The sequence below is a fragment of the Triturus cristatus genome, chromosome 8, assembly GCF_964204655.1.
Source record: "Triturus cristatus chromosome 8, aTriCri1.1, whole genome shotgun sequence".
NCBI lineage: Eukaryota > Metazoa > Chordata > Amphibia > Caudata > Salamandridae > Triturus > Triturus cristatus.
This window is the reverse complement of record NC_140591.1, coordinates 1,247,066,347-1,247,093,374: the sequence shown is the minus strand read 5'-3', so window position 1 is coordinate 1,247,093,374 and position 27,028 is coordinate 1,247,066,347. Positions and strand designations below refer to the sequence as shown.

Here is a 27,028-nt window from a genome sequence, read left to right as displayed (position 1 = left end):
AGGGCTGACTCAGTGGAGTGACGAGAGCAAAACCTGTGTTGGGCGAGGTCAAGAAGATTGTTGGATTCAAGGTAGGTGGTTAGCTGCTGATTGACGGATCTTTCTAGGATTTTTGCAGCCAGCGGTAAGCACGATATTGGCCGGTAGTTCTTTGCTTCAGAGGGATCTAAAGAAGGTTTCTTCAATATAGGTTTTATGGATGCTTTCTTCCATGTAGAGGGGAAGGAGCCAGATAGGCATGCATTATTTATAAGGGGGGTCAGGTATGTGCTTGCCCTGTCTGCAGCCATCTGGAGAATATGGAGCGGGCAGGGATCCGCCGGGGATCCAGATTTTATAGTTTTTAGCAGTTTGCATACAGTCTCCTGTGTCAGTGGCGCAAAAACTGATAATCGACAAGGAGGGTGTTCATCCAAAATGGCACCCTCTATTCTCGTTCTGCTATCTGTGTTAGAAGTATTTACTGCAAGCTCATTATAAATGGTTTGGACCTGGTCATGAAAAGTTATATAGCCTCTTACATAATGCTAGATCTGGAATAAATTGATTGGTTTGCTGCAGTTTGGATAGCGTGGTGATGGTTTTGAATAATTCTCTGGATGAACTTTTAGCAGCCTCTATTTTTGTGGTAAAATAGTTATTTATCGTAAAAGAATACTCCAATACCTTTCATTTTTTCATGTTTCATTGTGTTAGGCAGTTGAGTCCAAGCCAAATGACCGCTCAGGTTTAAAATTTTCCTCAAGGGTGTATCTTTCTTGTTTGTATTAGACAGCTTCATGACAATCTGCTACTAAAGGTGCACTTTGGCTTCCTTGATGAAGGTAGGCATATTATAATGTCCACTTGTTTTTTAAGATTAGAGCTATGAAATCTCAGGCCAATTAGGGGCTGTTTCTCGGCTGGCATCTCCTGATGCTCAGGACACAGCATGGACAGAATGACCAACCGCACCATTTTATTAGTAGAGGTATGCATCAGTGGCCATGTTATGAGACACAGTTCCTTATTACATGCCATGTTTTTTCCTTTTGGAATCCTTTTCATCCAGGATGGAGGGTGATCGCTAAGAAGCCTTCCTTTTCCATTCATAGTTATATTTAATCTAGACACATAGATTTGACTTTACACATGTTTTAGTAGGTAGAGGGAGAAATTAGACCAGCTCAGAGGAGCATGCAGTGAATGGGAGGAAGCAGCTCTGACTTCCCTAAAATCTTATGAAGCAACCTTCTTCCTTAGAGGCTACAAACAGGACTCCAATTATGGGCTTCCAAATCCCTCATGAGTCCAATCAATCAATCAAGCATTTGTATAGCGCGCTACTCACCCGGAGGGTCTTAAGGCGCTTGGGGGAGGGGGGTCCGCTACTACTTGAACAGCCAGGTCTTGAGTTGCTTCCTGAAGGAGAGGTGGTCTTGGGTCAGGCGGAGGTGGATGGGGAGGGAGTTCCACGTCTTGGCAGCCAGGTAGGAGAAGGATCTTCCTCCTGTTGTGGCTCTTCAGATGCGGGGGACGGCGGCGAGGGCGTGGCTGGTTGATCGAAGCTGGCGGGTGGGAGTGTAGAAGGTCACGCGGTCGTTGAGGTATCTTGGGCCTTGGTTGTGGAGAGCTTTGTGTGCGTGGGTGAGGAGTCGGAACGTGATTCTCTTGCTGACGGGGAGCCAGTGCAGGTTTCTCAGGTGTACGGAGATGTGGCTGTGTCGGGTAATGTCCAGGATGAGGCGTGCTGGATGCGTTCTGGATGCGCTGGAGTCGTTTCTGGAGTTTGGCTGTGGTTCCGGCGTAGAGGGAGTTGCCGTAGTCCAGTCGGCTGGTGACGAGGGCCTGGGTGACCGTCTTCCTGGTTTCGGTGGGGATCCACCGGAAGATCTTAAGTAGCATGCGTAGGATGTTGAAGCATGATGCGGAGACGGCGTTGACTTGTCTGGTCATGGAGAGGGAGGAGTCCAGGACGAAGCCCAGGTTGCGTGCGTGGTCTGTTGGTTTGGGTGCGCTGCCAAGGGCAGGGGGCCACCAGGAGTCGTCCCAGGCGGAGGGTGATGATCCCAGGATGAGGACTTCCGTCTTATCTGAGTTCAGTTTCAGGCGGCTGTTCGTCATCCACTCGGCTACGTCTTTCATCCCTTCGTGTAGGTTGGTTCTGGCGGTGGCGGGGTCGTTGGTGAGGGAGAGGATCAGCTGGGTGTCGTCGGCGTAGGAGATGATGTTGAGGTTGTGTTGGCGTGCGATGGCTGCGAGGGGGCTCATGTAGACGTTGAAGAGGGTGGGGCTGAGTGATGATCCTTGTGGTACGCTGCAGATGACTTCGGTGGCCTCGGATCTGAACGGGGGTAGGCGGACTCTGTGTTCCTCCGGCGAGGAAGGAGATGATTCATTCCAGTGCCTTCTCCTGGATACCGATGTTGTTGAGGCGCTGCACTAGGGTGCGGTGGCAGACCGTGTCGAACGCCGCGGAGAGGTCCAGGAGGATGAGGGCCGTTGTTTCCCCGTTGTCGAGCAAAGCTCGGATGTCGTCGGTGGCTGCGATGAGGGCGGTCTCGGTGCTGTGGTTGGCACGGAAGCCGGACTGCGAGTGGTCGAGGGATCCGTTCGTCTCGAGGAAGGCGGCCAGTTGTCTGTTGACGGTTTTCTCGATGACTTTGGCCGGAAAAGGAAGGAGCGAGATGGGGCGGTAGTTTTTGAGGTCGGTGGGGTCCGCTGATGGTTTCTTCAGTAGGGCGCTGAGTTCGGCGTGCTTCCAGCTCTCTGGGAAGGTGGCGGTGTCGAAGGAGGCGTTGATGATGTCCCGCAGGTGGGGTGCGATGATGGAGACGGCCTTGTTGAAGATGTGGTGAGGGCAGGGGTCGGTTGGAGATCCTGAGTGGATGGAGTTCATCGTGCGGATGGTGTCTTCGGTGTTGACTGGGGTCCAGGCGCGGAGGGTGGTGGTGGGGGGCGTTGTTCCGGTCGTAGGGTGCGTTGGCTGTGTGCTGAAACTGTCGTGTATGTCTGCGATCTTGCTGTGGAAGAACGAGGCGAGCGAGTTGCAGAGGTCTTGCGAGGGCATGATGTCGTTGTTTCCGGCGCTGGGGTTCGAGAGCTCTTTGACGATGTTGAAGAGTTCCTTGCTGTTGCGGGCGTTGTTGTCCAGTCGTTCCTTGAATGCGGATTTCTTGGTGGCGTGGATCAGCTGGTGATGTCTTCGAGTGGCGAGCTTGAGGGTGGTCATGTTGTCTGTAGTTGGGTCTCTGCGCCAGGCTTTCTCGAGGTCCCGGCAGTTCTTCTTGGAGCTCTTGAGTTCGTCGGTAAACCAAGATGCTTTCTTGGTGCCGGGTCTGGCGGGGTGGTCTTCAGTGGAGCGAGGTCGTCTGCGCAGTTGCTGATCCATTTCGTGAGGTTGTTGGCGGCTTGGTTGGGGTTCGCTGATCTGGTGGGGGGGTTCTAGCTCAGGGATGTGGTGAGCTGGTCGGCAGTGATCTTGTTCCAGCTTCTGCGGGGGACCAGTTGCGGGTGGTGGTGAGTCGTGGTCCTTCTGAAGCTGAAGTGGACACAGCTGTGGTCTGTCCAGTGGAGTCCGGTGGCGTGGCTGAAGGTGATGTCCTCGCTGGAGGAGAAGACTGGGTCGAGCGTGTGGCCGACGTAGTGGGTGGGGGTGGTCACCAGTTGCTTGAGTCCGAGGTTGGCGAGGTTGTCCAGCAGGGTGGTGGTGTTGCGGTCGTTGTTGTTCTCCAGGTGGAAGTTGAGGTCCCCGAGGAGGATGTAGTCAGCGGAGGGGAGGGCGTGCGGGCTGATGAAGTCGGCGATGTCTTCGCTGAATTGTGTGCGAGGTCCCGGGGGTCTGTAGATGAGGGTGCCTCTGAGGGTGGTCTTTGGGTCGGTGCGGATCTGGAAGTGCAGGTGTTCGGCGGCTGTGAGGGTGTCTTCGGAGTTGGTCGTGATGCGGATGGTGTTCTTGTGGACGATGGCGATGCCTCCTCCATTCTGGTTGGCGCGGTCCCTCCGGGTGATCTTGTATCCGTCCTGGATGGCGAAGGCGATGTCGGGTGCTGAGGAGGCGTTCATCCAGGTTTCTGTGAGGAAGGCGACGTCTGGGCATGTGGCGTCGAGCAGGTTCCAGAGTTCCACTGCGTGCCTGTGGACGGAGCGGGTGTTGAGCAGGATGCACTTCAGGTGCTTCAGGTGGTTGCTGTTGGTGCTTGGCTTGGCGGGTGCGGTACGGGTCCGGATGCAGGAGAACTTGCAGGATTGGCAGGTGAAGGGTCCGTGGGTGCGTCTTGGGGTGGCCCTGCAGCAGCCGGGGCTCCGGCCGGTGTTGAGTGCGATGAGAGTGGCGGCGTTGTAGGTCTTGCGGGTGGGCTGGCATCTGCGGGGGCCAGGGGGTCTGGCGCTGGGCGCGGGCCAGGCGCGGACGGGCGCAGACGGGCTTGCCTTCGGCACGCCAGCGGCGCGCCCGCTGCGTGCGGCCGCTGCGCGGCCTCCATATGAGTGGGAGAGGGAGGGAGGAGCAGCTGGGAGGTGGGAGCGGGGCGGCCAATAGGGTGCGAGGGGAGCGGAGCTATGGGACGCGGCGGCCAATAGGGTGCGAGGGGGCGGAGCTACGGGACGCGGCGGCGGGAAACTGGCGGCGAGTGGGAGACGCGGGGAAAGACAGAAGAAAAAAGGGACACAATCTGGGCACCAAAGGAGAAGGGGACAATCAAGGCAGCAAAATACACAGGTACAGTGGGGGAGAATCACTCACTCGTGGGTACAGAAGAGAAGGAGGGCACAGTAACTCTAACGCAGGCAGACACAATGCAGCAGTGGTCAGTGGTCACACAGGGGGATGCGTGGCGGTGAGGGGAGCGACCTGCCTGGTAAACAGGGTCAGATGTCGGTCTCTCTACCGTTGCGCGGCCTCCATATGAGTGGGAGAGGGAGGGAGGAGCAGCTGGGAGGTGGGAGCGGAGTGGCCAATAGGGTGTGAGGGGGGCGGAGCTACGGGACGCGGCGGCGAGGGGGGAGACGCGGGGAAAGACAGAAGGAAAAAGGGACACAATCTGGGCACCAAAGGAGAGGGGGACAATCAAGGCAGCAAAATACACAGGTACAGTGGGGGAGAATCACTCACTCGTGGGTACAGAAGAGAAGGAGGGCACAGTCACTCTAACGCAGGCAGACACAATGCAGCAGCGGTCAGTGGTCACACAGGGGGCTGCGTGGCGGTGAGGGGAGCGACCTGCCTGGTAAACAGGGTCAGAGGTCGTCCAGGTACTACTCACTCGCACCTCCTACATTCAGAGAAGAAAATGGGTGCTAATCCCACAGATTTACAGAGGCAGTCTTCAGGAACAAAAGGCCTATCTCACAAGACTGAATCAGCTGCCGATGACCATTAGTTTTTTCATGTCTTGCTCATGGGGATGGTATTCATCTTTGCAGGGAGTATCTCTCGGATACTGCTCCAGTTGCCTAGAACATGTCCGCACCCTGTTGGTGAGCAGCATACTAAAACATGGAAAACACTTGTAAGGGGACTTGTGACATGAGTCTCCTGCTCTGTAAAATATAGCACGTTGACCATTACAGCGTCAAGTCTCTAGTGCCCTTGTGATAAGCTGCTCGTCATTTTAACTATTTTAACTAATAGGTTTTCTGGTTCCACTGTAGAACAAGTCTTTTGAACAGTGCTGCTTACGATTTTGGCACAGTGCTTGACTCTGTTAGGGATTTTAGGGACCCCTTCAATGTAATGTGTTGTTTAGTGTTGGTGAGTCCAGTCCCCATCACCACTAATTGTTAATGGCAGCTGATTATCTGAACTCCACAATGTGAATTGCCTACTAAGAAAGCTCTCTACAGCTTTCCAGAATATTCCTTCGCGTTGCTCCTTTAAATTCCCCTTCCTTATTGAAAACACTATAAAGTAGGGTGCACTGTCTGTGTTTCAGTATGCACTCACAGAATGGACCTTTTGTCTTCTGGCTGAAACTCCAAACCAGTTCCAGCTGGTTAAAGTGTGACCTGAAAGAGCACCAGTGAGACAAAGACTTAGCTTTACCAAGTGATGCACACCTCAGAGAAAAGACTGGGCTGAAGACTTACCTCTGCATCCGTTGCTTTCTGCTTGGAAGCAATCTACCCAGAATGCCATGGTGATCTTTCTATCTTAAAGAGAAATGCATCCTGCAAGGATAGATTTCTCCCAACCTTTCCAGGTGAAGTTTGAGTTTGATTGCACACATTGAATTGGCAACTGTCCTCAGGCCTGCATGTAAGTGAGACTCTATTGCGTACCCTTTGTTTGACTTTCTAAAGCTCTATGCACCAGTGTATACAGATAGGACTCGACGGAAGATTGACTACATGGCTGTCTTCCATTAAGCTAGTAGGGCCACATTACTATGATTTCAAGTCATAAATACAGAGTATAGTAGCACTTAAGGAAACAACTGCTTAAGTTTCATAGGTGTGTGCTTTTAGTAGGGCCCTCTGGTATATTGACAGGTGTAAAATACACATGTACCTATTCCACAAGAGGTTTCAGCTTGGGTATTTTACCATTTAAATTACTCTATAGGGATTCAGAGTCTGCACCACCAAACATGTCCCTCAGAAGCGCTTTGATGAAAGAAAACCGCATGAATTCAGAACATTGCCTTACCAAAACAAATGTGCTGTACTGTTTAAACAAAAGAGGTTTACCTAATTTGAAAAATAATTGGTTAACTGCTCAATGCAGATATAAAAATAAAGTGAAAGATGCAAGGACTACATCTTCCTCATTGCTACCTCAGTGCTTTTGGTTCTAACTGGGGCCTGTTATGTGCCGCTCTGTCTGAGTGTGGTTACAATCTGTATTTGTATTTGTATTTATTTGATGATCCCCCTCAATTGTTACAAGAATACTCAAAACCGAAACTAAGGAGCAAAATTCTTGCTCAACCTTTGGCAGAAATGTAGCTTTAACTTCAAATATTGGTCGTGTTCAACATCTATTGAAACTGGCTGTTTATCATATACGGGAGCTAAGGTTTTCCAGAAATCCTGTGGGTATGTGATCCTGCTTTTTCGATTATTGTCTGTGATTTCACATCCCCATTTCTCCTCCTGTCCTTAGCCAGAAACACATGATTTATCTGAGGGAATCTCAGAGCCTACCACCATCAATTGTTCTAGTTAAATTAGTCATGACGTTTCGGCTAAAATATAGCACTGCATAAAGAAGTTTTACAAGGGTTTGAAGACACTCATTCTGGGTTTAAAAATCTCCTGTCTTCGATTGTGTGGAGAATGCAAGAGTAAAGGATTGCTTGGTCTGATGATCAGTTTTCTTGCGTTAGCAGTTTAGCATTATTAGATTTCACCTGGGCTCTAATAAGTTTCATTTGTCATGAGAGTGGCTCTCTGGCTTTGGATAAGTGGTTGTTCAACATTTTCAACTGAATGGACTTACACCAGAAGACCCTAAAGCATCATTTCCTAGCAGGGATGGACCAATGTTAGCTAGACTATCTTAAAAAGTCTGATTAGAATTGATCAAGAAGAAGGGACAGTTCTGCCTGTACCCAAGCAAAATATTACAGTCCCTGCCCAATCTGCTTGCAGCTGAAAGAGCAGGCCGGTCGCCGCTTCTTTGCACCACCATCAGCACTCTGTGTTCCAAGGCAAGCTGGTCACCACTTGGATCACAGCAGTAAATGCTTCTGTCTATCCCCACATTTCTACAGTAGGTATGACACATTGGCCTTCAATTTATATTTTGATAATGTCTCTCTAAAAGCAGGCAAGCACATCTGTTAAGAGCTCACCATTCTGAATGTTCACAACATTGCAGTGTGCACTTAAAGAGATGTAAGTTGATGTGTAGCATGCTGAAGACTATCTTCAGCTGTTATGCAGCCACATTTTGACAAGGTATTGAGTGTCTAGAGCGATGACGAAGATCCAAATGTACACAGTCTGCTAGATCCATTATTTCCCATGTAGGCTCAATTTTGTCTAATAAGTGTGCTACTCACATACTGAGTGTATGGCTTGCACAGAGCACATGCTCATTTCTTGCCTGGATGTAAGGCAGACAAACTGGAACAAAACTCTGCTGTTACTGAGATTGCTTTCACAATGCAAGGAACTTGCCACGTTGTTGTCCATTCTGCATTTTCTCCAAGAGATCAGTTTTCTTAGAGCAGGGTTTCATGTGAAAACATATCGCCTAATGCTGGTGTTTAATTATGAGAATTTCAATTGCATTGAGAGTTTTGTGGTGGGCCCGCCAAAACAATGAGGCAACCTTTTGGAGCCTAAACATTTCAATGAGGGGAGGTAAAAGACAATTTTTGGCTTCCCCTTCGCTGCTGCCTTTTCATACCACTGATCATGATGCTTTATTTGTCTATTCTGAATGAAGTGAGCAGGTGTAATGTTACATTATGCTACAGACAACCCACAGATTGCCACTTTGCGTTCCTCGTTTTCAGGCTGAAGAAATTCCAGATACCTATTCTTGGATGGCAGGGTACGTTCTACACATGTGCTTTTTGAAACCTATGATAGTGATGACACAGTGATTATGGATCTTACATTGAGATACTTTGCTTTGAAAGTGAAGATACGCTTGCTTTTCTATATGGCCAAAAAAGGTTTCTGTATGCTTTTGCATCCTGCTTCTGAGTCTTTAGTTGGGCAAGATTAAACAGCTGACATGTTCTTGTGCAGAGGACACATTTTTATTCTCCATCTTCTGAGAGATTGTGCTTATGAACTCCTTATTCCCCAAGCCACACCCCAGAATCCCTCCCCTACCACTGGTTCGTCACATTCGACTAGACCTTTGTATGTTTCTCCGTCGGGTGCTTTAACCCAGCAGGCATCTTCTCCAGACTGGACACCTCAAACCACACATTTACCATGCCTGCCTCTCGGACTACTGTGAATGGGTGCTTGTGCTAAATTAGCATTAGCAGATGTTTTTCGGATGCAGTTACTTGCAAAGCACTTACTGAGGCAGTCGTATAAAGGAATGCAGTGCCTTTTCTCAGTTTCACTGCAGTGTTGAAACTTCTTTGAGGTACATTTCTCTTTTGTAAACCTATTGGTGAAGCTGGCTACATTAGCATCTAGTGTAATTTCTTTGCATTACTGTAGTGTACATCTGTGTCATAGTAAAAATAAACCACTCACATGTTCCTTTTGCTTGTTACCTGCCAATGTAGCATTTACTTGGATGTGGTTTTTGTAATCAGTGCGCAGCCCACAAGCTGTGATGTGAAGTCCAATGGTGGAAAAGCTAGACATGTTCTCAGAAGTACTGCTTCTTTGATTACGCAACCTAGTAGTCATAACAACAAGAAGTCTGGTACTGTCTCATGCGACTACATGTTCCAACTGCAATTGCAACTGTGTATGTAATGACTGATAGGCTGTGTAATATTTAGATGCATCCTAATTTCATAGTGTTTCTTGTACTACTGATTTATGATGGACACTTCTAACTGCATCTTCCTCACCTTAGAATACTCCCTAGGCACCAGACTGGATCCCTAAAACTTCACACAGCAGTGCTCCCACGTGCCACTAGGTGGTGCCATACAAGCGTCACCCTAGATAACTGATTTTAGTTGCTTTCTTTCTCTGTCTTCTGACCTCGATCAGGAGCGCCACTCCCAACTTTATCAGTTTTTCAATAATTTCTAAACTATTTCATACAAGTGTTCTAGGTCCCCACCCAAAGTGACAGGGTTTAAATTGTGCGCAACAGCAGAAAGCAGATGTCTGTCGCAGACTAGCGCGATGTGTATCTGGGCTCAGGCATTGAGAAGTGCACCATACTGCAACCAAAGGTAATCTTAGGCCGGTAGGTGAAGCTGTATGTCGCTAAATACAAAAAGAAGTTTCAGCCTTTGCATAAGACATGCTCCTAATCCACGTCATAGATCTGATCCTGAGGCAGTTCTGCTACCGTTCAGCTTCATGGTTGAAGACCTCCAGTAAGTCAAAGTCCAAGCACAAGAAAGCAAAGCGGGACTCAACCCCATTCCACCACTCTGACCCCTTTGCCAGTGCTGATCCTTCAACAGATCAAGGCCTTCAATGAGGCCATGCTGCACATTTTCGGTGTGCTTTTGTTATCCCTTTGGCATGCCTTCAGGTCCTGTGGAACTTCAGGGTCCACATTACAGTTACTGCTGGTAGGTCCACATCTGGCGCCATCTGTCTCCGAGGGCCTGTTACCGGGCCTTTGCTAACTCTGGTACGGAGTTCTATTCCAGCCTTGGGATTCATGCCGAATCCCTGCTACACTGATGCTGGCACCAACGCCACTGGCGCCGAAGAATTATCTGGTGCTGATGCCACTGTTGGACCCCGAACTGACTGCAGGTCAAGTCTGACCAGTGTTGTGTTGCAAAATGACTGAAGTGTAACTGGTCGTCTTGCAGCTGAACTCTAATACAGTGCCTCTGCCATGTTGCACCTACCAGAAAAGACTCGGTTATCTTTTTTGTTCAGACTTGATCTGATGCCAGAGTAGGGGGCACCACAAGATGTTGGTGATGGAGATGGCTTGCTCTTCCCTGACTATACTGACGACACATCATACATTGATTTGCAGAATATCAGTAGGCTTGGCACCTCTTCTGTGACAGCTTGACTCACTACTTACGCCACCAACAGAAGAGTGCCATGTTTGCTTTGGTGGTCTGGAGTGCAGCCATAGCTCTAGAATAACTGCTATAGTCTCTTGAGAACAAAACAAATGTCCTAACAGAGATGTTATAGCCTGAACCAGCTGTTTCTGAGCCCTTGCTTTCTTTTAATATTGCCCTAACTGATACTTTGATGGCTACTTGGTTGAAGCCTTGTTCATTTCCACCCTTGAATAGACAGGTGGCAAGATGTCACAGAATCGACATGTGGTGATATATTTTCTCACCAAGCACTGAACTTCTAGGAGCCTTATCATGCAGGCCTCAACCAGTAAGGTCAGCCCTAACTCATTTCCAACTACTAGTCCGGACATGAATTCCAAGAAGATTGTGAAGTTTTTCAAGCACATTTTTTCCTCTGCTAGCCTAGCACTGCAATCTGTGAATGCTGTGTGTTTGGTAGGTTGTTACATACATGCCCTCTGGGACATGGGCGTAGAGATCTTGCTGGAAGCTTCGGAAGACCTTAGGACCTCTTTGGCTGAGGCAGTCCATCATGGACAGGACATGGCCAAATATGTTATCTGCACTGATCTGGATACTTCAAATTGCCTGGATAGTGCAGTCAGTACTAGTGATTTACTTCATTGCCATGCATGGAATGTGTTGCACATCATTTTCCAGCAACGTGCATGCCTCCCTCATGGATATACCCTTTTTATAAGTCCTGCCTTTTCAGTGGGAAGGCAGACTCTGCAGTGAAGCAAATTGGATCCAACATTTCCTTCCAGGTTGGAGATTCATCTGTTTGATATGATGGGTCCTGCAAATCAATCACAATGACTGTGCTCTACCTTTTCTGTCCTACCTTTTCTTTTTCCCTTACCCCACTATTCCTTTGACGCCAGAGCAGATTTCCGATGAGCACTTACCCATTCTGTTGCAGACTGGGAAAGAGGAAGAGGTTGTTACTCTTGCTATTTCCTTTTTCTGAAGTTGGCCTTTTCTGGAGCTCCAGCCTCTGAATACCTTTCTGCGGAAGGATAAATTAAAACTGCTCAGGCTGACCCAGATCCTGTATGCTCTGAACCTGGGCAACTGAATGCTCCTGGTGTTCCACCAATGTTATCTGTGGTTCAGCTTGAACCAGGAGCATTTTAAGTTTTCCATGCTCCCTTCTGGCCTCACCAGCGCCACTGGGAGTTCACGAAAGAAAGTGATGGCAGTGGTCAATCTCCATCTTTGGAGGTAGGGGGCACCTGTATTGCTGTACCTCGATGACTGGCTGTTGAATATGGGCTTGCCAGTCGTGGACCACCTCCAACCGACAGTGAAACTCTTAGCATCATTGAAAGTTCAGTGTCAACAAGCTGATGTCTCACCTGAGTTCTTCACAAAGGCTTTCATTTAGTGGAGCATTCCTGGACAAATGAATTTGAGGGTTTTCTCTCTACCTCCAGGATATTCGGGCTATGATCTTGATGTTTCAGACTCGATCATGGATCACTAAGAGCAGCTGCATCCTCCTGGTTAGCCATGCCAGGTGGCACATGTAGGCACTGCAATTGAAGTTGAAGCTCCAAAGGGGACAACATAAAGCCTATCTGACTGATAATATCCAGTCTCCAAGGAGATGGCCCAAGACAGGTATTGGTGGCAGCTCAAACGCAGATGGTCCAGCAGTGGACCCCAGTCACTTATCCCAGCCAGAGCTGATGGTGGTCATGCACACGTCTCTGCTTGCCTGCTGAAGTAATTTGGGGGAGTTTGCAGACATACCTTTGGCTCTGAAGCCCTTCTTGCCCCCCATCAAGAGAAGACTGGTGCAGGATCTCACGAGCAACACCATCTCTGATATGGTACTGCAAAAAGCAGGATGGGGTAGGGTTCGGTGTCAGGAGGCCCACCACCTTAGAAGGTGCTGGAACATCAGGGAATTTTTCTCATTGTAAATCATACAGCAGGGTCCCTGAATTCCAGATCAGACTAACTGAGCAGATGATCCAGTAGCTCATTAGTTGAGTATACAACCTGTGGTATTGCAGGGTGTGTTCCAACAGTGGGGAGAACTGTCTCGGTCTTTCTACCACCATAGAGAGCATGCAGTGTCAAAAGCTTTGTGTGTTGGAGTTGCTGCAAGAACACTTTTTAAGAGAGCATTCTGGCTGGCATGGAGTGCGGGCCTCCTGTACACCTTCTTGCTGCTCCCCGGAGCTCTGATGAAAATCAGGAACAACTGGACCCAAGTTATCTAAGTGGCTCCGGACTAGGTCAGGCTAGTGTGGTACCTGTACCTTCCGGGCATGATCATCTGTCCCCTAATCAGACTGGCACTTTGGGAGGCTGTTAGACCTGTCAGCCCTTTGGGTGGTCCCTCCTCATCATTATTTATTTTGTCCCACTTTTGCCTCAAACCCGGTTAGTATTTTTTCCTTTTTGGGAACCACCAGACTTTTTAGTATTGATGCAGATTCAGGGAGCCATTTTATCTACCCCTGGAACTTCTGTCTGAGGGCCTGGAGCACAAAATGGTGGCCACCTGTGACATCATCAGAACCCACTGGAACCTACTAGAACCTTCTGCAACATTCTGGAACCCTGTGACAGTTGGAGGCGGTTTGGAATGTTGGGAAGCTAAGCCAGAGTTGACAGTTGGAGCTGGCACCTGACTGGTGAAGAGAGAGCAGCAGAAACCTGAAGGAGGAAGGAGTGAGGCAGCAGGGGTGGAAACTTGTGCCTGGAGTGGGGTCCATAAACCCACCCTTGATACTAGTCCCTACTGACTGAGCCCAGCCTGGAGCCCTGTGTGGGACAAAGCAAGAAAAACCATCTTAAGGACCTGGACAGCAGGAACAGGCCTTAGAAGTAAAGAAAAGCAAGAATCTGACCTGTTTATTGGTTTCCCTGGAGTCCGACGTCGAGAAGCCTGAGACCTGGAGCCCGAGGTGGAGAAGCGGCGCTGATTGGAAAGCAGACGTCGTACCCGGAGCCGCCAGAGGTCGAGAGAGGGCGCCGACGGAGGTCGTGGAGAGTACCAGAGGTCGAGGAGTAAGTCACCTGAGGTCGAGTGAGCGGCGTCGACGGGGGAGTGAAGTCCGCCCTCCGGAGTCGCCGGAGACCGAGGTGAAGCGTGCCGGAGGTCGGAAGTGGAGATCGCACTCCGGAGTCGCCGGAACCTGAAGAGAATCGTGCCGGAGGTCGGGAGTGGAGGTCGCACTCCGGAGCCGACGGAAGTCGACATCGAGCCAAGACAGCCCGACGTCATCGAACCGGAGGCTGACATCGAGCCGAGGCCGCCGACATCGAACCGGAGCTGCCCGAAGTCGACATCGAGCCAAGACAGCCCGACGTCATCGAACCGGAGGTCGACATTGAGCCGAGGCCGCCGACATCGAACCGGAGCCGCCATCGACGTCGTCAAGAACTGACATTGCGCCGAGGCCGCCGACATCGAACCGGAACCGCCTCACGGCGTCGACACGACTCCAGCGGCGTCGGAGCTTCATAAAAAGGGCAGTAAGTGGAATAGAGGGCGCCTAAGGCCCTGTGGAGCCCTGAGAGACTAACCTAGGGTGCTGGAACCAGCTTGATTGTGCCAGGGGTGAGCTGAGACTAATACAGAGGGGTTGTGTAGTGTGGGAGAGCCAGATCTCTAGATTCCCCCTTTATCTACCTCAGTTTAGGCCTCAGCCTTGTCCAAGCCAGGGAGTATACCCCTTCGGCCATCCAAATCTTTACAAGCTGGGATTGGGTCAAATCATCCCATAGTACCTCAGGAATGTGAACTGATTTACAAATGTCACTGTTGGCTTTTATTATTTATTGAGAGCACTTTATTGTATTTATCCTATTTATTGCCTCACAGTATTTATTGTTTCACAATATTTATTGTCGTACAGTATTTATTGCCTCATAATATTTAATTGCCTGTAATGTAATGCACTTATATTTATGCCTCGATTATTTATGATCTACCTTATTTATTGAATCGTTAAGACAGTATTTATTTGACGTACCCTTCCACAGAAAAAGCCTTGTGTACTGTGATTGTATTATTATTTATTTAATCAGCAACTAAGAGAAAAGAAGATAAAGAGATATATTTTCAGTATAATTTTTAAGGTGTAGTGTCGTTTTTGGAACGGATGCACGCATGGTTATTGTGTGGGTATTGCGTATGCTTAACACGGTGCCTGACCCCTGACCACTCGAGCCAAGCTACCACAGTGTATGTCCGGGAAAAACCCCGTTACCACCACCCTTTCCGGTGTGGGAGTGGGGTTTTTCTAACAGAGGCCCTCTAGTCTCAGCAGCTTGTCAGAGTCTTCCACTTGAATCTGTGCAGTCTACACTTACATGTGTAGAAATTGAGCAGCAGCAATTGACTTAGTATGATGTTCTACCTGAAGTGGTGGATGTCAATCTTACCACCAGACTCCCTTCTACAAAGTCCATTTATGCTGGGTGCACCGATAAATTTGGGGCCAGGTGTTTGCACTTACAAGTCTGACCCTTTACAAGCAAAGCCGCCAGATGCTTGTTTGTTTTATCTATGGATCATCAAGGCTTTGCAGTGAGCACTAGTAAAAACTATTTGTGTGTCCTTTCGGCTTTTCTGTGTTTGCTGTATCAACCATCCTTATTTAAATTATCCATTGTGATGAGATTTATAAAAGGTTTGACACACTTGTTTACTCCTAAACCATTTGTGATGCCATGGTGGAACCTTAACTTGATCTTGACTTTTCTCATGTGTATGCCCTTCGAGCCGATGTATAGCTGCTCGTTGCATCTCCGGACTTTAAATATTGGTTTTTTCATTGTAATTAAATCACTTTGTTGTTTAAGTGAACTTCGGGCACTCAGTGTAGGTGCCCTATACTACCTTTTTCCCAGACAAGTTGTTGATGTGGACTCGAGCGGCATTCTTGCCAAAAGCCATGACTCCCTTCCATGTTGTGCAATCCATCACTCTGCCTGTATTCTTTGCTACCCCTCAAAAGAAGAGGAGAGACTTCGACTGGATCCCAAAAGTGCTTTAAGCTTTTACATTGATCATACCAAGGACCTTCAATCAACTTTTTTGTGGGGTTCTCCAGAGCAAACTCCAGGATGCCTGTGTAGAAGAGGACCCTGATGAGATGGGTAATCCTCCATTAAGGTCTGAGATGCACAGGCCAGCAAAGAAGAATCCCCCATGTGTTCTGAGAGCTCTTTCCACCAGGAGCCTTGACGTCTGCCAGGCTGCAACATGGGCATCAGTCCATATGTTCACAAAGCTCTTCTGTCTTGACAGCCAAGTCCATATGCTCTTGATCTTATCACCCGGCAGGGGATAGCGTCCAACCAAACGATTTGACTTCCCTACGTTTTTCTTAACAGTTCTCATTCAAATATTTCTCCAAATATATGACAACTATGTTTGTAGATTAAAATGGCTAACAATAGGAGGAATCTGTCAGGGAGGGATAGGCGTGTTGAGCTAGGTGTTGGATTGGCTGATATGTAGTCATTTAAGGCGATAAGCCTATATAGTATAGAGATCTGGTAAACAACAGATTTTGTGATGATCAGATTTTAGACCATATTTGCAGTCCATAACATGTGTTGCTTTAGCAAAGGCTTTAGGGCTAGTATACCTTAGGCAGTCAGTCTTGTGCAGTTGTATATCATAGTGAAGGTTAAAAAAAAAAAGAGGATGTTGGGGAGGATAGACTAGTGTATTTGCTGAACACAGTAAGGGAGTCTGTGCTCAAACTGGAAACACTATAAAAATGCAGAAGGATAGACTAAGTATTATGGACGGATTGCACATTGATAAATTCTTCAGCAGTTGTTGATGAGAGAGTAAATAAGACTAATTCAGAACAGGGAAATACAATCTATTACACAAGACAAAATTGATGGAGATGAAAGCTAAATGTTCTACTAATTGGGAAATCTAGCAAAGTTAGATTGGGTTTACGATAAATGAAGAGCAAGTTTCAGATCGCGGCTTCGTTTCTTGTGACATTGACTGAAATCTATTGAAACGTTTTTAGCTGCTCCAGTTTTCTCTAAAGGCTCTTGACCAACCACTTGCTGGGTGCTGCTGGCATCTCATGCAACTCCCCTTTTCTTGTATTGTAAAGGCCATCACCTGGTGACCATAGCTATCTACCTGAATCAGTCTTACTTCAGTACACAAAATAACCTGTACTTCTTTGACTGCCACTCCCCTCCGGAAAAATCCTGACTTGCTCAAGTCAAGGTCCTGGGATATGCCTTCTCTTGATAGGAGGAAAATTGTGATCTTTAAACAAAGTTTGCATTTTGATTTGCTCAATCTTCCTACCTGTGTCCCAAAATAAAATAAATAGTGACCTTCTACCAGTAACGCATACGTCATCAGATATTGAAAGACTGCTCAGGTGAAATTTGCTAAGTGCAAAACCTTTTTGTTTGCTAGCTTCCTTAAAACTGCAGAAAACTCTCACTCTGAAGCATCTTGCTGCTGTGACTTGGTTTGTAGAACAGGAGCTGACCCATGATTGTCAGGAGCAAACTGAAGATCTGCATGGAGGCCGCCTGAGTGTATTGAGTTTCCCAGATGTCATAAGGTCCCAGCTTGCCTGAATCAAAGACCAAAACTAAAAGTAGCACCCAATAAGCTGTATGTATGTAGTATTTCTATAGTACAAGCCTAGACAAAAGGCAGCGGAGTTCTTCTCAGGTTCAAAGACAATCGCAAAGTCATTGTTGATAGAAGTAGCTTGTTTGTGGTCTATTAATGCATTGTAATGTAGTATTCTTTAAAGAGGTGCATCTTCAACTCTCTCCAAATTTGGAGCAGCGTTGTGGTGTTCTTGATAAATGTTGGAGCATTGTTCCATTTCCTGGGGGCCTAGATGGAAAAGGCCTACTGCTTTGGGTGTTTTTTTGTCACTTTAGTCTACAGTCTGAGGATGTCCTGACTGCGGGTATGCAGAGAACCACCAGAGATGGTGAACATACCTGCTAGATAAGCTTGGGTGCTGGTCATGATGGCTTTGTAAATGATGCAACTGGTTTTGAAGATGGTGCTGGCCAGCAAATGGAGCCAATAGAGTTCCATCAGGATGATGGTGATTTGGTGATATTTCTTTAGGCCTGGATAAGACCTGATGAGGCATGTAGGATGCCCTTGTGGAATCTTAGAGGACTACAGAATAGGAAATTACCACCATCCAGATGAGAAGTCTCTTTTTGGAAGAAACAGTTGTTGGACAATCTGTTGCTTGAGGGCGAGGTTGATGTCCAGGGTGAAATCATGTGGCTTGGCATTCAGTGAGAGTTGGGGTTCACGTCTATCAGGGTTCATGCTCTTGGTCCAGATTTTCCTTCTCAAGTCGGAGGCTAGAATGGTAGAACTCAGACATTTACTCCCATCTGCTTCCGTCTATATGGCCACCTCCACGTAGTTTGGTGACAAAGAATCCCTTATCAGGTGGGAAACATTTTTATGTTTTCCATAGGGCATATCTTACACCTAGCAAAATAGCTGAGTACTTTGGGGGACCGGATGCTTGCCCCCGATGTGGCCATGTTGGGGCGACTTTTCTTCACATGTTCTGGGACTGTTCACAGGTGTCAAGATTTTGGCAAGAAGTGGCGACGGTACTCCTGACGGTGACAGAGAGGGATTTGGAGGTGGGCCCGGGGGTCTGCTTACTGCATGGGTTTCCGCACACTGCAAAGACTAAGGTCACCAGTAGGTTTATTGACCTGGGGCTGGTCCTGGCCAAGCGGGAGATTACTTCCCATTGGAAGGCGAGGCAGGGACCTAGTTTCTTGCGTTGGACTAGGGAAATTTAGAAATGGGCGGGAAGTGAGGGGACTTATAGATTGTCTGGCTAGACGTAGTGGAAATGAGAGATCGCATGAATGGGCCCGCGCATGGTTGGCACTCCTGGAATTGTTCAAGCGCTCGGCTGTGGGGGACGGGGGGGATCCGGTGGAGGATGATGAGACCCCGGCCCCTTGAGAACCCTGTAACAGGCTTCCCCCTATGCTCGTGAGGCAATTTCTGCTGTGGTATGTGGGAGGCGGATCCGACAAGTGGCAGGGGAGGCTTTGATACGCATGTAATTATGATAGATACTGGCGACATGCTTGGGTGGGTGATTAGGGGTGGGGGGTTGCTGGGGGATGGGGCGGGGGGCATATTGGTTATATCGCACACTCGCTGTGGATTAATCCTGTGGATGGACTACCTCGTAGCATAGCTGTTGATGGGGTGAATGCTGTACAGTTATGATCAGTTTGGTGGACTGGTCACTGCTCTACGCTCTGAATTGGCTGGAGGGCGGAGTAATGGGGAAGGGTATTGACTGTATTCTGTTTTGTGACCCAACAAAGTCTGTTTAAAAAAAAAAAAAAAATCAGGTGGGAAACATTGGATCCATTGTGTATGCTACAATACCCCATCATCCACTATGTGTATGTCTAGCCTGCCTCCCCATCCTTGTGTTTTCTCAAAAAATAAAGAAAAACTAAAATACATACATACATATAGCGGCTTTTGGTCAGCCCTGTGACTCCATAGCTCTGTTTAATTGTCATTCACATTTTGCTTCCAAACATCGCAGCCTAACGAAAAGGGGCAGTGAGTCAGTCCACTTCTGCCATTGGCTCTCTCCACTGTGAGGGACTGAATTGTTTCGCTTGCACTTGTTCGCTGCCACCTAGAAAGTAGTCTACTTCAGAGCCAAGGGTGGTATACTATTCTCCACTTCCATTTTTTATCCTTTCATAGTTTTTATTTCCTTTTTTGCAAGTATTTGCTCTTTACCTTTAGAGAACAGCAGTTTTACTTTTTATTACTTTACCACGTTCAATGCCTACGTTTACACACAAAAAAAATACTGGCTTGCCAGGACCTTTGGTTTTGCCAGTGGTTGTTCGAGTTATTGAATCCTCGTATTTCACATGACACATTTACGTCCCTAACCTATGTCCGAATAATTATGGATTAATGATTATTTCCTGCTATAGTTTCACGCTACAGTTCTAATTGTTGGCCTGTCACTTGGCAGCTTACAGAGCCTTGAGCTCCTCCTGGTATATTGAGTAGTTGTACACAACTTCCTCTCAGCTACTTTCAAGGTATCAGTCTCAGTAAAGCGGTCAAAGTTAGGAAGATGGCGTGAAGAGTAAAAACCGTATTTAACAGAGAACAGTGATTTGAAAGTCTCTACATTTAAAATACAAATCATCCGATCTCTTGGTTTGCCAGCGCTTAACCAGTGGCACCTCCCTGAATATTGGAAACTGTTAGTGAACACTAATGATTTCTGTGATGTTAGGATACAGTAATTAATAATTACTATCACACTGTGAAATTCTTTGTGATTTAAATGCAATATGCTGGGTTTCTTTTATGTATTTAAACATACTAACTTTAACAACTTTTTCTTTAATTTACTTTGTAGGGCGAGTGGGGACACCACATTTTATGGCTCCTGAGGTGGTCAAAAGAGAACCCTACGGGAAGCCTGTAGATGTCTGGGGTTGTGGAGTGATCCTTTTTATTCTGCTGAGTGGTTGCCTGCCTTTTTATGGAACGAAGGAAAGATTATTTGAAGGCATTATTAAAGGAAAATATAAGGTAAACAGAACAATGTTTTAATAATGCCATTGCGCTGCTAGTAACTTGCAGTTTGTGTGATTGTTTGGGAAATTCTGAAGACCTCATTGCACGTGCCTTCAAGGTTATAAAATTGCAGAATTTACTTTAGCTAGTCTCGGTACCAGATAGTATTCCTAGTGTGTTCTCTTAACATGTAAAGGTATGGGTTAAAACCAGAGACGACACGGCCTTGATTGAAATACCCTTAATTGCAAAAGAAATCGACACAATAAGATTATTTCCCGATCAGTAACTGTCATTCTGTATAAACTTACTGAAATGCCAACATAGTTTGTGCATTATAAAAAAAAATAATGGGTAACTAGATTCGTTATTGCTTCAGTTGGGAGCTAGTCAATAAGTACATTAATGCAGAATTGTTGTAACATGGCACATATTCACATTATAGCTGTTGGTGACTTAGTTAACGTGGTTTGAATCCGGGTTGTTAATGCATTATAATGAAAAATGTCACCGGTTTACTTAATTGGGGCATGGATAAAACAAACTGGAAACGTGTGCGGATTTCTCCCTGTCCGAGGTAAACATTTTAATTTCGGTGTCAATATGGAAACTGGTCAGAAATGTTCATTACTGTGGCATTGTGTATAGTATCCAAAGGATCCATTAATGCTTTATTGTGGGCACTGGACATAGATAAACATTACTGTAGCCTTGTGCTCGCCTAGCAAATATCTGCAAAATGCAGAGTAATGGAGACGGACTAAAAATATGCTAGCTAATGCTACATTGTGGAAACTGTATGTTTATTATTGTGCCGTTGTAGAAAATTGTGATTGCTGTTTACTGGGCATTGTGGAAACTGGTGATGTATACCGAAAAGTATCATTCAGACCTAGCCACAAATGTGCCAATACAGGGATATTATATTTTGTCACTTGAACTAGTATGCTATGCTTTTGTGCAGGCTGTGACTGTTGTGTACCAATAGTATTGAGAAATGACATTTGGGTCTGCTGTGTTGTGCTGGTAACATGGGACATTTATGTGCTACTCTGGATAAAGGAATCTGCTGTTAATCACTCCCGCCCACAAAGTACAACATGTTTTGGAGAGGGCGACATGGGAAGGAGTATGTCCAAGACGGGATTTCAATAAGGGCATGACCAGCCCCTTACTGAAAACCATCATCTTGTGCTGCACACACACAGGGTTCAGTTGGACACCACATTTCACCAAGTTATCCATGAACCATGTGCAACACCGATGCACGTGCATGTTCAGGCACCCACACTCACATATCCATGTCCACAAAGAGCACGTAGCATCTCCAGTTATGGGGAATAGGAGGACCTTAAAGAAGGTAGCATCCCAATAGGAGTACATGTAAAAATTCCGGTGCCACTGGGCTATTAAATTGCCGCCGCCACCATCACCATTCATAATACATCCATGACACACTAGCCATTTTCCCTCAGAAAGAAGGTAGAAATTTGATGTGGCCCCATTCATGAGCGTAGGACTCTGGATAGAAAATAGTTCAAGTACCTCCAAAGGACTCCTTGATTGTTGATTTCACTGTAGGAAAACCACAGGGTTATCCAGAAAACAAATGCAGAGCAGGGTGGCACAACTGTTCAAAGCTATGCACAGTACTTTTTCCCCAACTGAACATTTCTCAACTCCTCCGGGAATTCTGTCCCTTGTCCCAACCTCCTCCTAGGAGATGATCAAGAACAGATCCATCACTTGGTTTCTTATCTTTTCCCCCGTTTTATATGAGAGTCTAGCTATCTAAGCTTATGGAAGCCAATGAATTAGCTTTGATTTACTGATGTTGATGACCTCATCAATATCAAAACCCCCTTGAACCTTGTTGCACTGAAGCACAGTTTCTTAATGCTCTTGATATTAAGAAACTGATTGTGGATCTGAGGTTCGATATCCATGTCTACGTCTAGGTCCTCTTTAGTTATTTTGCAGTCTCCTTGAAAGATAGCCTTGAAGATGCCAGAAACTCTGAAAAAATACAGACCTAAAGGCCCTAATCCTTCAGTGTTAGAGCAGCGTAGGAGAAAATGTGCATTTTCCAGTGGGACATTCGGTGGAGAAATCTGGGGGATCTATGTCTGGCCCAAACATAAACCCACCACCCAAACAAAGAGCACTAAGTCCAGGTATCCTAGATGATTACAAAAAAAAAGTGGAGGTCTAAGCTTTTTGTGGCTTGGAGTGTGCGAGTTGGAGATAGCCAGGTACTTTAGTTTCTTCTGAGGAGGCCACAAATGCAGTTGTACTTTTCTAAGCACCTAGCTGTCACATGTGGGGTTTTTTTTTGTTTGGAGGGGGGTGGGGCTGAAGTATTCAATTGTGGATTCCATGAGTGCTAAGCCATCTCAGGCGCTTTTGATTCTTGAAATGCATCAGAGTCTCAAGGCCTCACCGCAAGGCTTGGCAGTGCAGATCCTTCACTGGGTTGCAGTAACCTGCTTTTAGTTCCTCCTGTCCCAGCTCCTTTCAGTTCTCTTCTAAGCAGCCTCTTCTTTATACAAGACTCCCCGGGCACCCCACCACTGCATTGAGTCAGCTCATTCCTTCAAAGCAGCTATACCGCTACTAAGTTGCAGAACATTCAGGTTCCTGTTACTGAACCTGGCAAAGGGAGCTTGATAGTCATCAAAGAAGAGATTTTGAGTCTGCACTGCTGAGGGACCACAAACTACGATTGTCAAGAGATCTTGGCACAATGAATGGTGGTCTTAGCCCCAAACTTATATTGTATTTGCATACAGTCTGTGTATTCCACAGATCCTATCCTGTGACCAGTTTCAGGCAGTTCCTGCCTTTTGCATATTATTCCTCTCAGACCTGCCTAGCCAGTCTTTGTCTTGCAGTCACCTGGAAGTAGGGGTGAAGTTTGAAGCCCTTTTGTTTTTTAGAAGGGACCCAAAACAAGTGCATAAAAGACAGAGACATACTCACTTAAATACCACTCAACCTGTGGGTAATAATACTTCCGGGAAGCCGTGGAGCAGTTACGGGCACGGGTGTTTTCTGCCTTTCAAAGGTACTCACTGCCTCCTACCCTCTAGACCCTGGAGGCTTGTCCACTACAGAGGACCTTAGGGATGCTGGTGGGGAAGACACCTGCAGTTCAGTGTTGTGTGACATGATCTCTCCAACTTCAACTTATGTACCTCTCTGGGTCAGGAAATTCTGGGACACTCTCAGTCTATCTCTCGTTTTTTTTGTTGTTTTTTTTCTTTTGCAGTGGGTTGGCAGACAAATTTAAAACCACAAAAGAGGGCCGTGGCAGATGACTAGTAAAAAAAAGCCCGCCCAGCCTCTAGTCTATTGATTGATGCCTCTACTGTTCTTCCCCTACCGCCCAATAAGTTGACAGTAGTCAGCCTCCGTAAAGGCGGTGCACATGGCGTGCCCCTTCAAATCTTATCGTATAAATTCTTTATTCGGTTAAAACTTTTAACCATAAAAGACAAATACATAGTTATAAAACAGTTCCATAACCCCATAAAAACACGATTCACCTTATTAAAAACCAGATTGATCAAGGACTGTGAATAAAAAAAATCTCAACCTGACTGAAAACAAGAGTGAAAAAAAACTGTAAACAATAAGTTAATTAAAATCACAAATCCATCCTCGTTCTTATCGCAATTTGAATGACCTTATTAACAGCCCAACACTTGGACTGATAGCGACTGAATGAAAAACAGCGCCTGCCTACATTGCTAAGAGTTAGCACTTAAGATGGGAACTAGATATTTTCTTCTGATGAGCACATGGAGGTTACAAAAAAATTAACAAATAAAAGTCGACTGTAAAGATCAGGAATCGCTGCAGCACACAGGCAGATGCCTCATGTAAGGCAAAGGTGTTGGAAAAGCAAATAGGTAGTGTGCGCTGTATTGAATGAATCTAGGGTGCTCAACAAGAATTTATGTTGGCTATTAGGAACCCAGATAAGGTAAGACTCGATATCTGAGGGATACTTTTGTGGATAAAACGTACTGGCTGTCTTTGCTGTTGCGTTTGGATTTCTGTTTTTAACAAGCAAAATAAAAATAATAGTTGGAACATTTTGAAATTTTAATGGGACTATTGTACAGAATGTGGAGCACCTCTATCTGTATTACTAATATGTTTTGCCCATAGGGTTGCACCGTTAGGCAGCAGGTGCTTATAGTGAATGCACATGGATACAAATTGGATTGTTCGCATTTACTGATTAGGACCTGTGAAAGTGCGGTGATCTTTGGGCTGCTGCTCTGATTTTTTTGTTGGTATAGCGCAGAGTTGTATAAAATAGAGTGGCACACCGTTGATTTCAGTGGCATAGGGTAGATTGTTTCAGACCAGAATGAAGTGGTGCAGGGTAGAGCGGAGTGATACAATGGTAGAGTGGAGTAGTAGCATGGACTGCCATGGCGTAGAGTGCAGTGTTGTAGAGCGGCGTGGTGTAGAGTGCAGTGGTGCATAGTAGAGTGGGGTAGAGTGCACTGGCATAGAGTGGTGTAGGCTAGAAAGGCATGGAGTGCAGTGTCAGAGTGCAGTGGTGCAACTGTAGATCAGAGGGCGTAGAGGGCATTGGCGTAGGGTGGTACAGTGTAGAGTGCAGTGGCATAGTGTAAAATAGCGCAAAGTAGAGTGACATAGAGTTCTGTGGCAGAGAGTGCAGAGCTGCAGAGTAGAGTGTTGTAGAATGCAGTGGTGTGGAGTATAGTGGAGAATAGTGGCGTAGAGTGCATTGGTATAGAGTGCAGAGGCGTACAGCGGTGCAGAATAAATTAGCGCAGAGGGCGATGGTGTAGAGGGGCGTAGAGTTTAGTGGTATAGAGTAGAATATAGTGGCGTACAGTGCATAGTAGTTTGGCACGGAGTACAGTGGCATAGAGTGTATCTGTTTTGAATAAAGTGGTGTGGAGTGGTGTGGTCTGGAGTGCCGTAGAGTGGCGCAGGGTGGAATAGACTGGCATAGACTGCACTAGCATAGAGTAGATTGTTTCAAAGTAGAGTGAGTGTTGTGGAGTGCAGTGGTGCAGAGTAGATTAGAACAGCTTAGAGTAGATAGGTGTAGAGTGCAGTGGCTCAGAGTGAAACGATGCAGAGTTCAGTGGCATAAAGTAGAGTGGCAGAGAGTGCAGTGTAGCAAAGTACACGGTCATTGAGTGCAGTGGTGTATAGTAGAGTGCGGTAGAGTAGAGAGCACCGGCTTAGAGTACAGTGGTGCAGAGTAAAATAGAGTGGCGTAGACTGCACCAACGCAGAGTAAAATGGAGTTGCATAGAGTGCATTGGCGTAGAGACCATTGGCTTAGGGTGCAGTGGCATAGAGTTGTGCAGAGTGGAGTGGCGCTGAGTAGATTAGAGTGGAAATAAAAACGACTTTATTGTGTAGTTAATTAAAACCATTAAAATTTTAACGTAAAATGAGTAAAATATGACAATTTTCTTATTTGCACATTGAAATTGCGCTTACTTGGCATCACATGAAGCGTTATTTCCTTATGTTGTGGTTTTCCACACCATTATAAAGTTTAAAACAACAGGTAATGTAGTCCGGGCTGATACAAAAATATTGTCATGCAAAAAAAAAATCTTAAATAAGACTTTATACATGTTGCGTCTAAAGCAATGAAGTGGGGTCTGTGTGCAGACATATATGGAATCACCACTATCATTGCTTTAGGTGAACATGTACATACACTGTGCCATTTGTAGCTGCATTAAGACAAGGGTTTGATGTACAAAATTACAAATTCATTCGACCTTTTTAAAATGGGACAATAAACATGCTATGTCTAAAAAGCAAGTCACCACATTTGTGTGCAGAATGTGCAAAGTGTTCACTTTCCTCATTTTCAGTGATTGTGAGGATGCTTAATTAAGATTGGGTCTTCCACTGGACTAGAGTTTGATGTGCAGAAATTGCCTTTTCAGTATTAAAAGTATCCATGCTCATAACTAATTTCATTTTCAAGCACAAATCTTAAAATAAGGCATTATGCATCGAAAATCAATGGAAAAACAAAATATAAGTGTATACAAATTTTCCTCTGTCCTCCATTTTAATTATTTGTGTCACTGCGCTGAAAAGTGTATGGCTGCCGCAAGACTGAAATTAAATGCAAAAGTGCAAATTCATGTAACTATCTTGAAATAAGGAGCAGTGCGTATTTACGTCTAAAAAAAAAAAAAGTTGGGGCGTGGCTAAGATGGCGGCGGAGTGAGACGCATTTCCTTGTCTCTCCGGCGCCACCCGACTTTCGCCTTGTTTATCTGCCCTCCTGGTGCCCATCGAAGCTGGCCGTTGTGCCCCGCTGTGTGCGCGGCTCGCCCTGCTCCCGCAGCTGTCCTTCTTTTGGCGTGTGGAGGCGGTCTTAGGACTCCACGGGGCAATCCGGCCCCAGCCTTGCGGCGGCCTTAGCGGATCTGGTCGGCTCCCGCGATCTGCGGCCTGGAGGAGCATTGGTGGCGGCTGGGGCACCCAGTGGCAGTGTGGAGGCGGGGACTGGAGCTCGTCTTCTGGTCGGCCCGGAGTTGGTGCGGCGACGGCGGTGGGGCCCACGTTGCGGCCATTTGCATACTGAGAGTGTCCGGCCCTGCGCCATACGTCCTTGAGGTCTCTCGATAGAGGCCCGCGACACATACTACCCCACCGGACAGCGGAGCCTCGGCGGAGACTTGGGGGTGAGTGTGGCCCGGTGTTGCAGCGCTGCTGAGAGCAGGGGCGCTAGCTGCACAGTGGTGATTTTCGGTCCGCGCTTCGGCGGACGGAGGGCTGCGCGACTGTG

General features: G+C 46.8%; 1 protein-coding gene across 10 annotated transcripts in view; it reads left to right on the top strand.

Annotated features, from left to right (window-relative positions):
- CASK (calcium/calmodulin dependent serine protein kinase) overlaps positions 1–27,028 on the top strand; it is a 1,269,229-nt gene that overhangs the window by 577,434 nt on the left and 664,767 nt on the right. For all 10 annotated transcript variants that reach the window (XM_085622943.1, XM_085622946.1, XM_085622949.1 and 7 more), the window contains exon 7: positions 20,057–20,232. In XM_085622943.1, the coding sequence (XP_085479069.1) occupies positions 20,057–20,232 (176 nt within the window). The remainder of the gene's footprint in view (positions 1–20,056; positions 20,233–27,028) is intronic.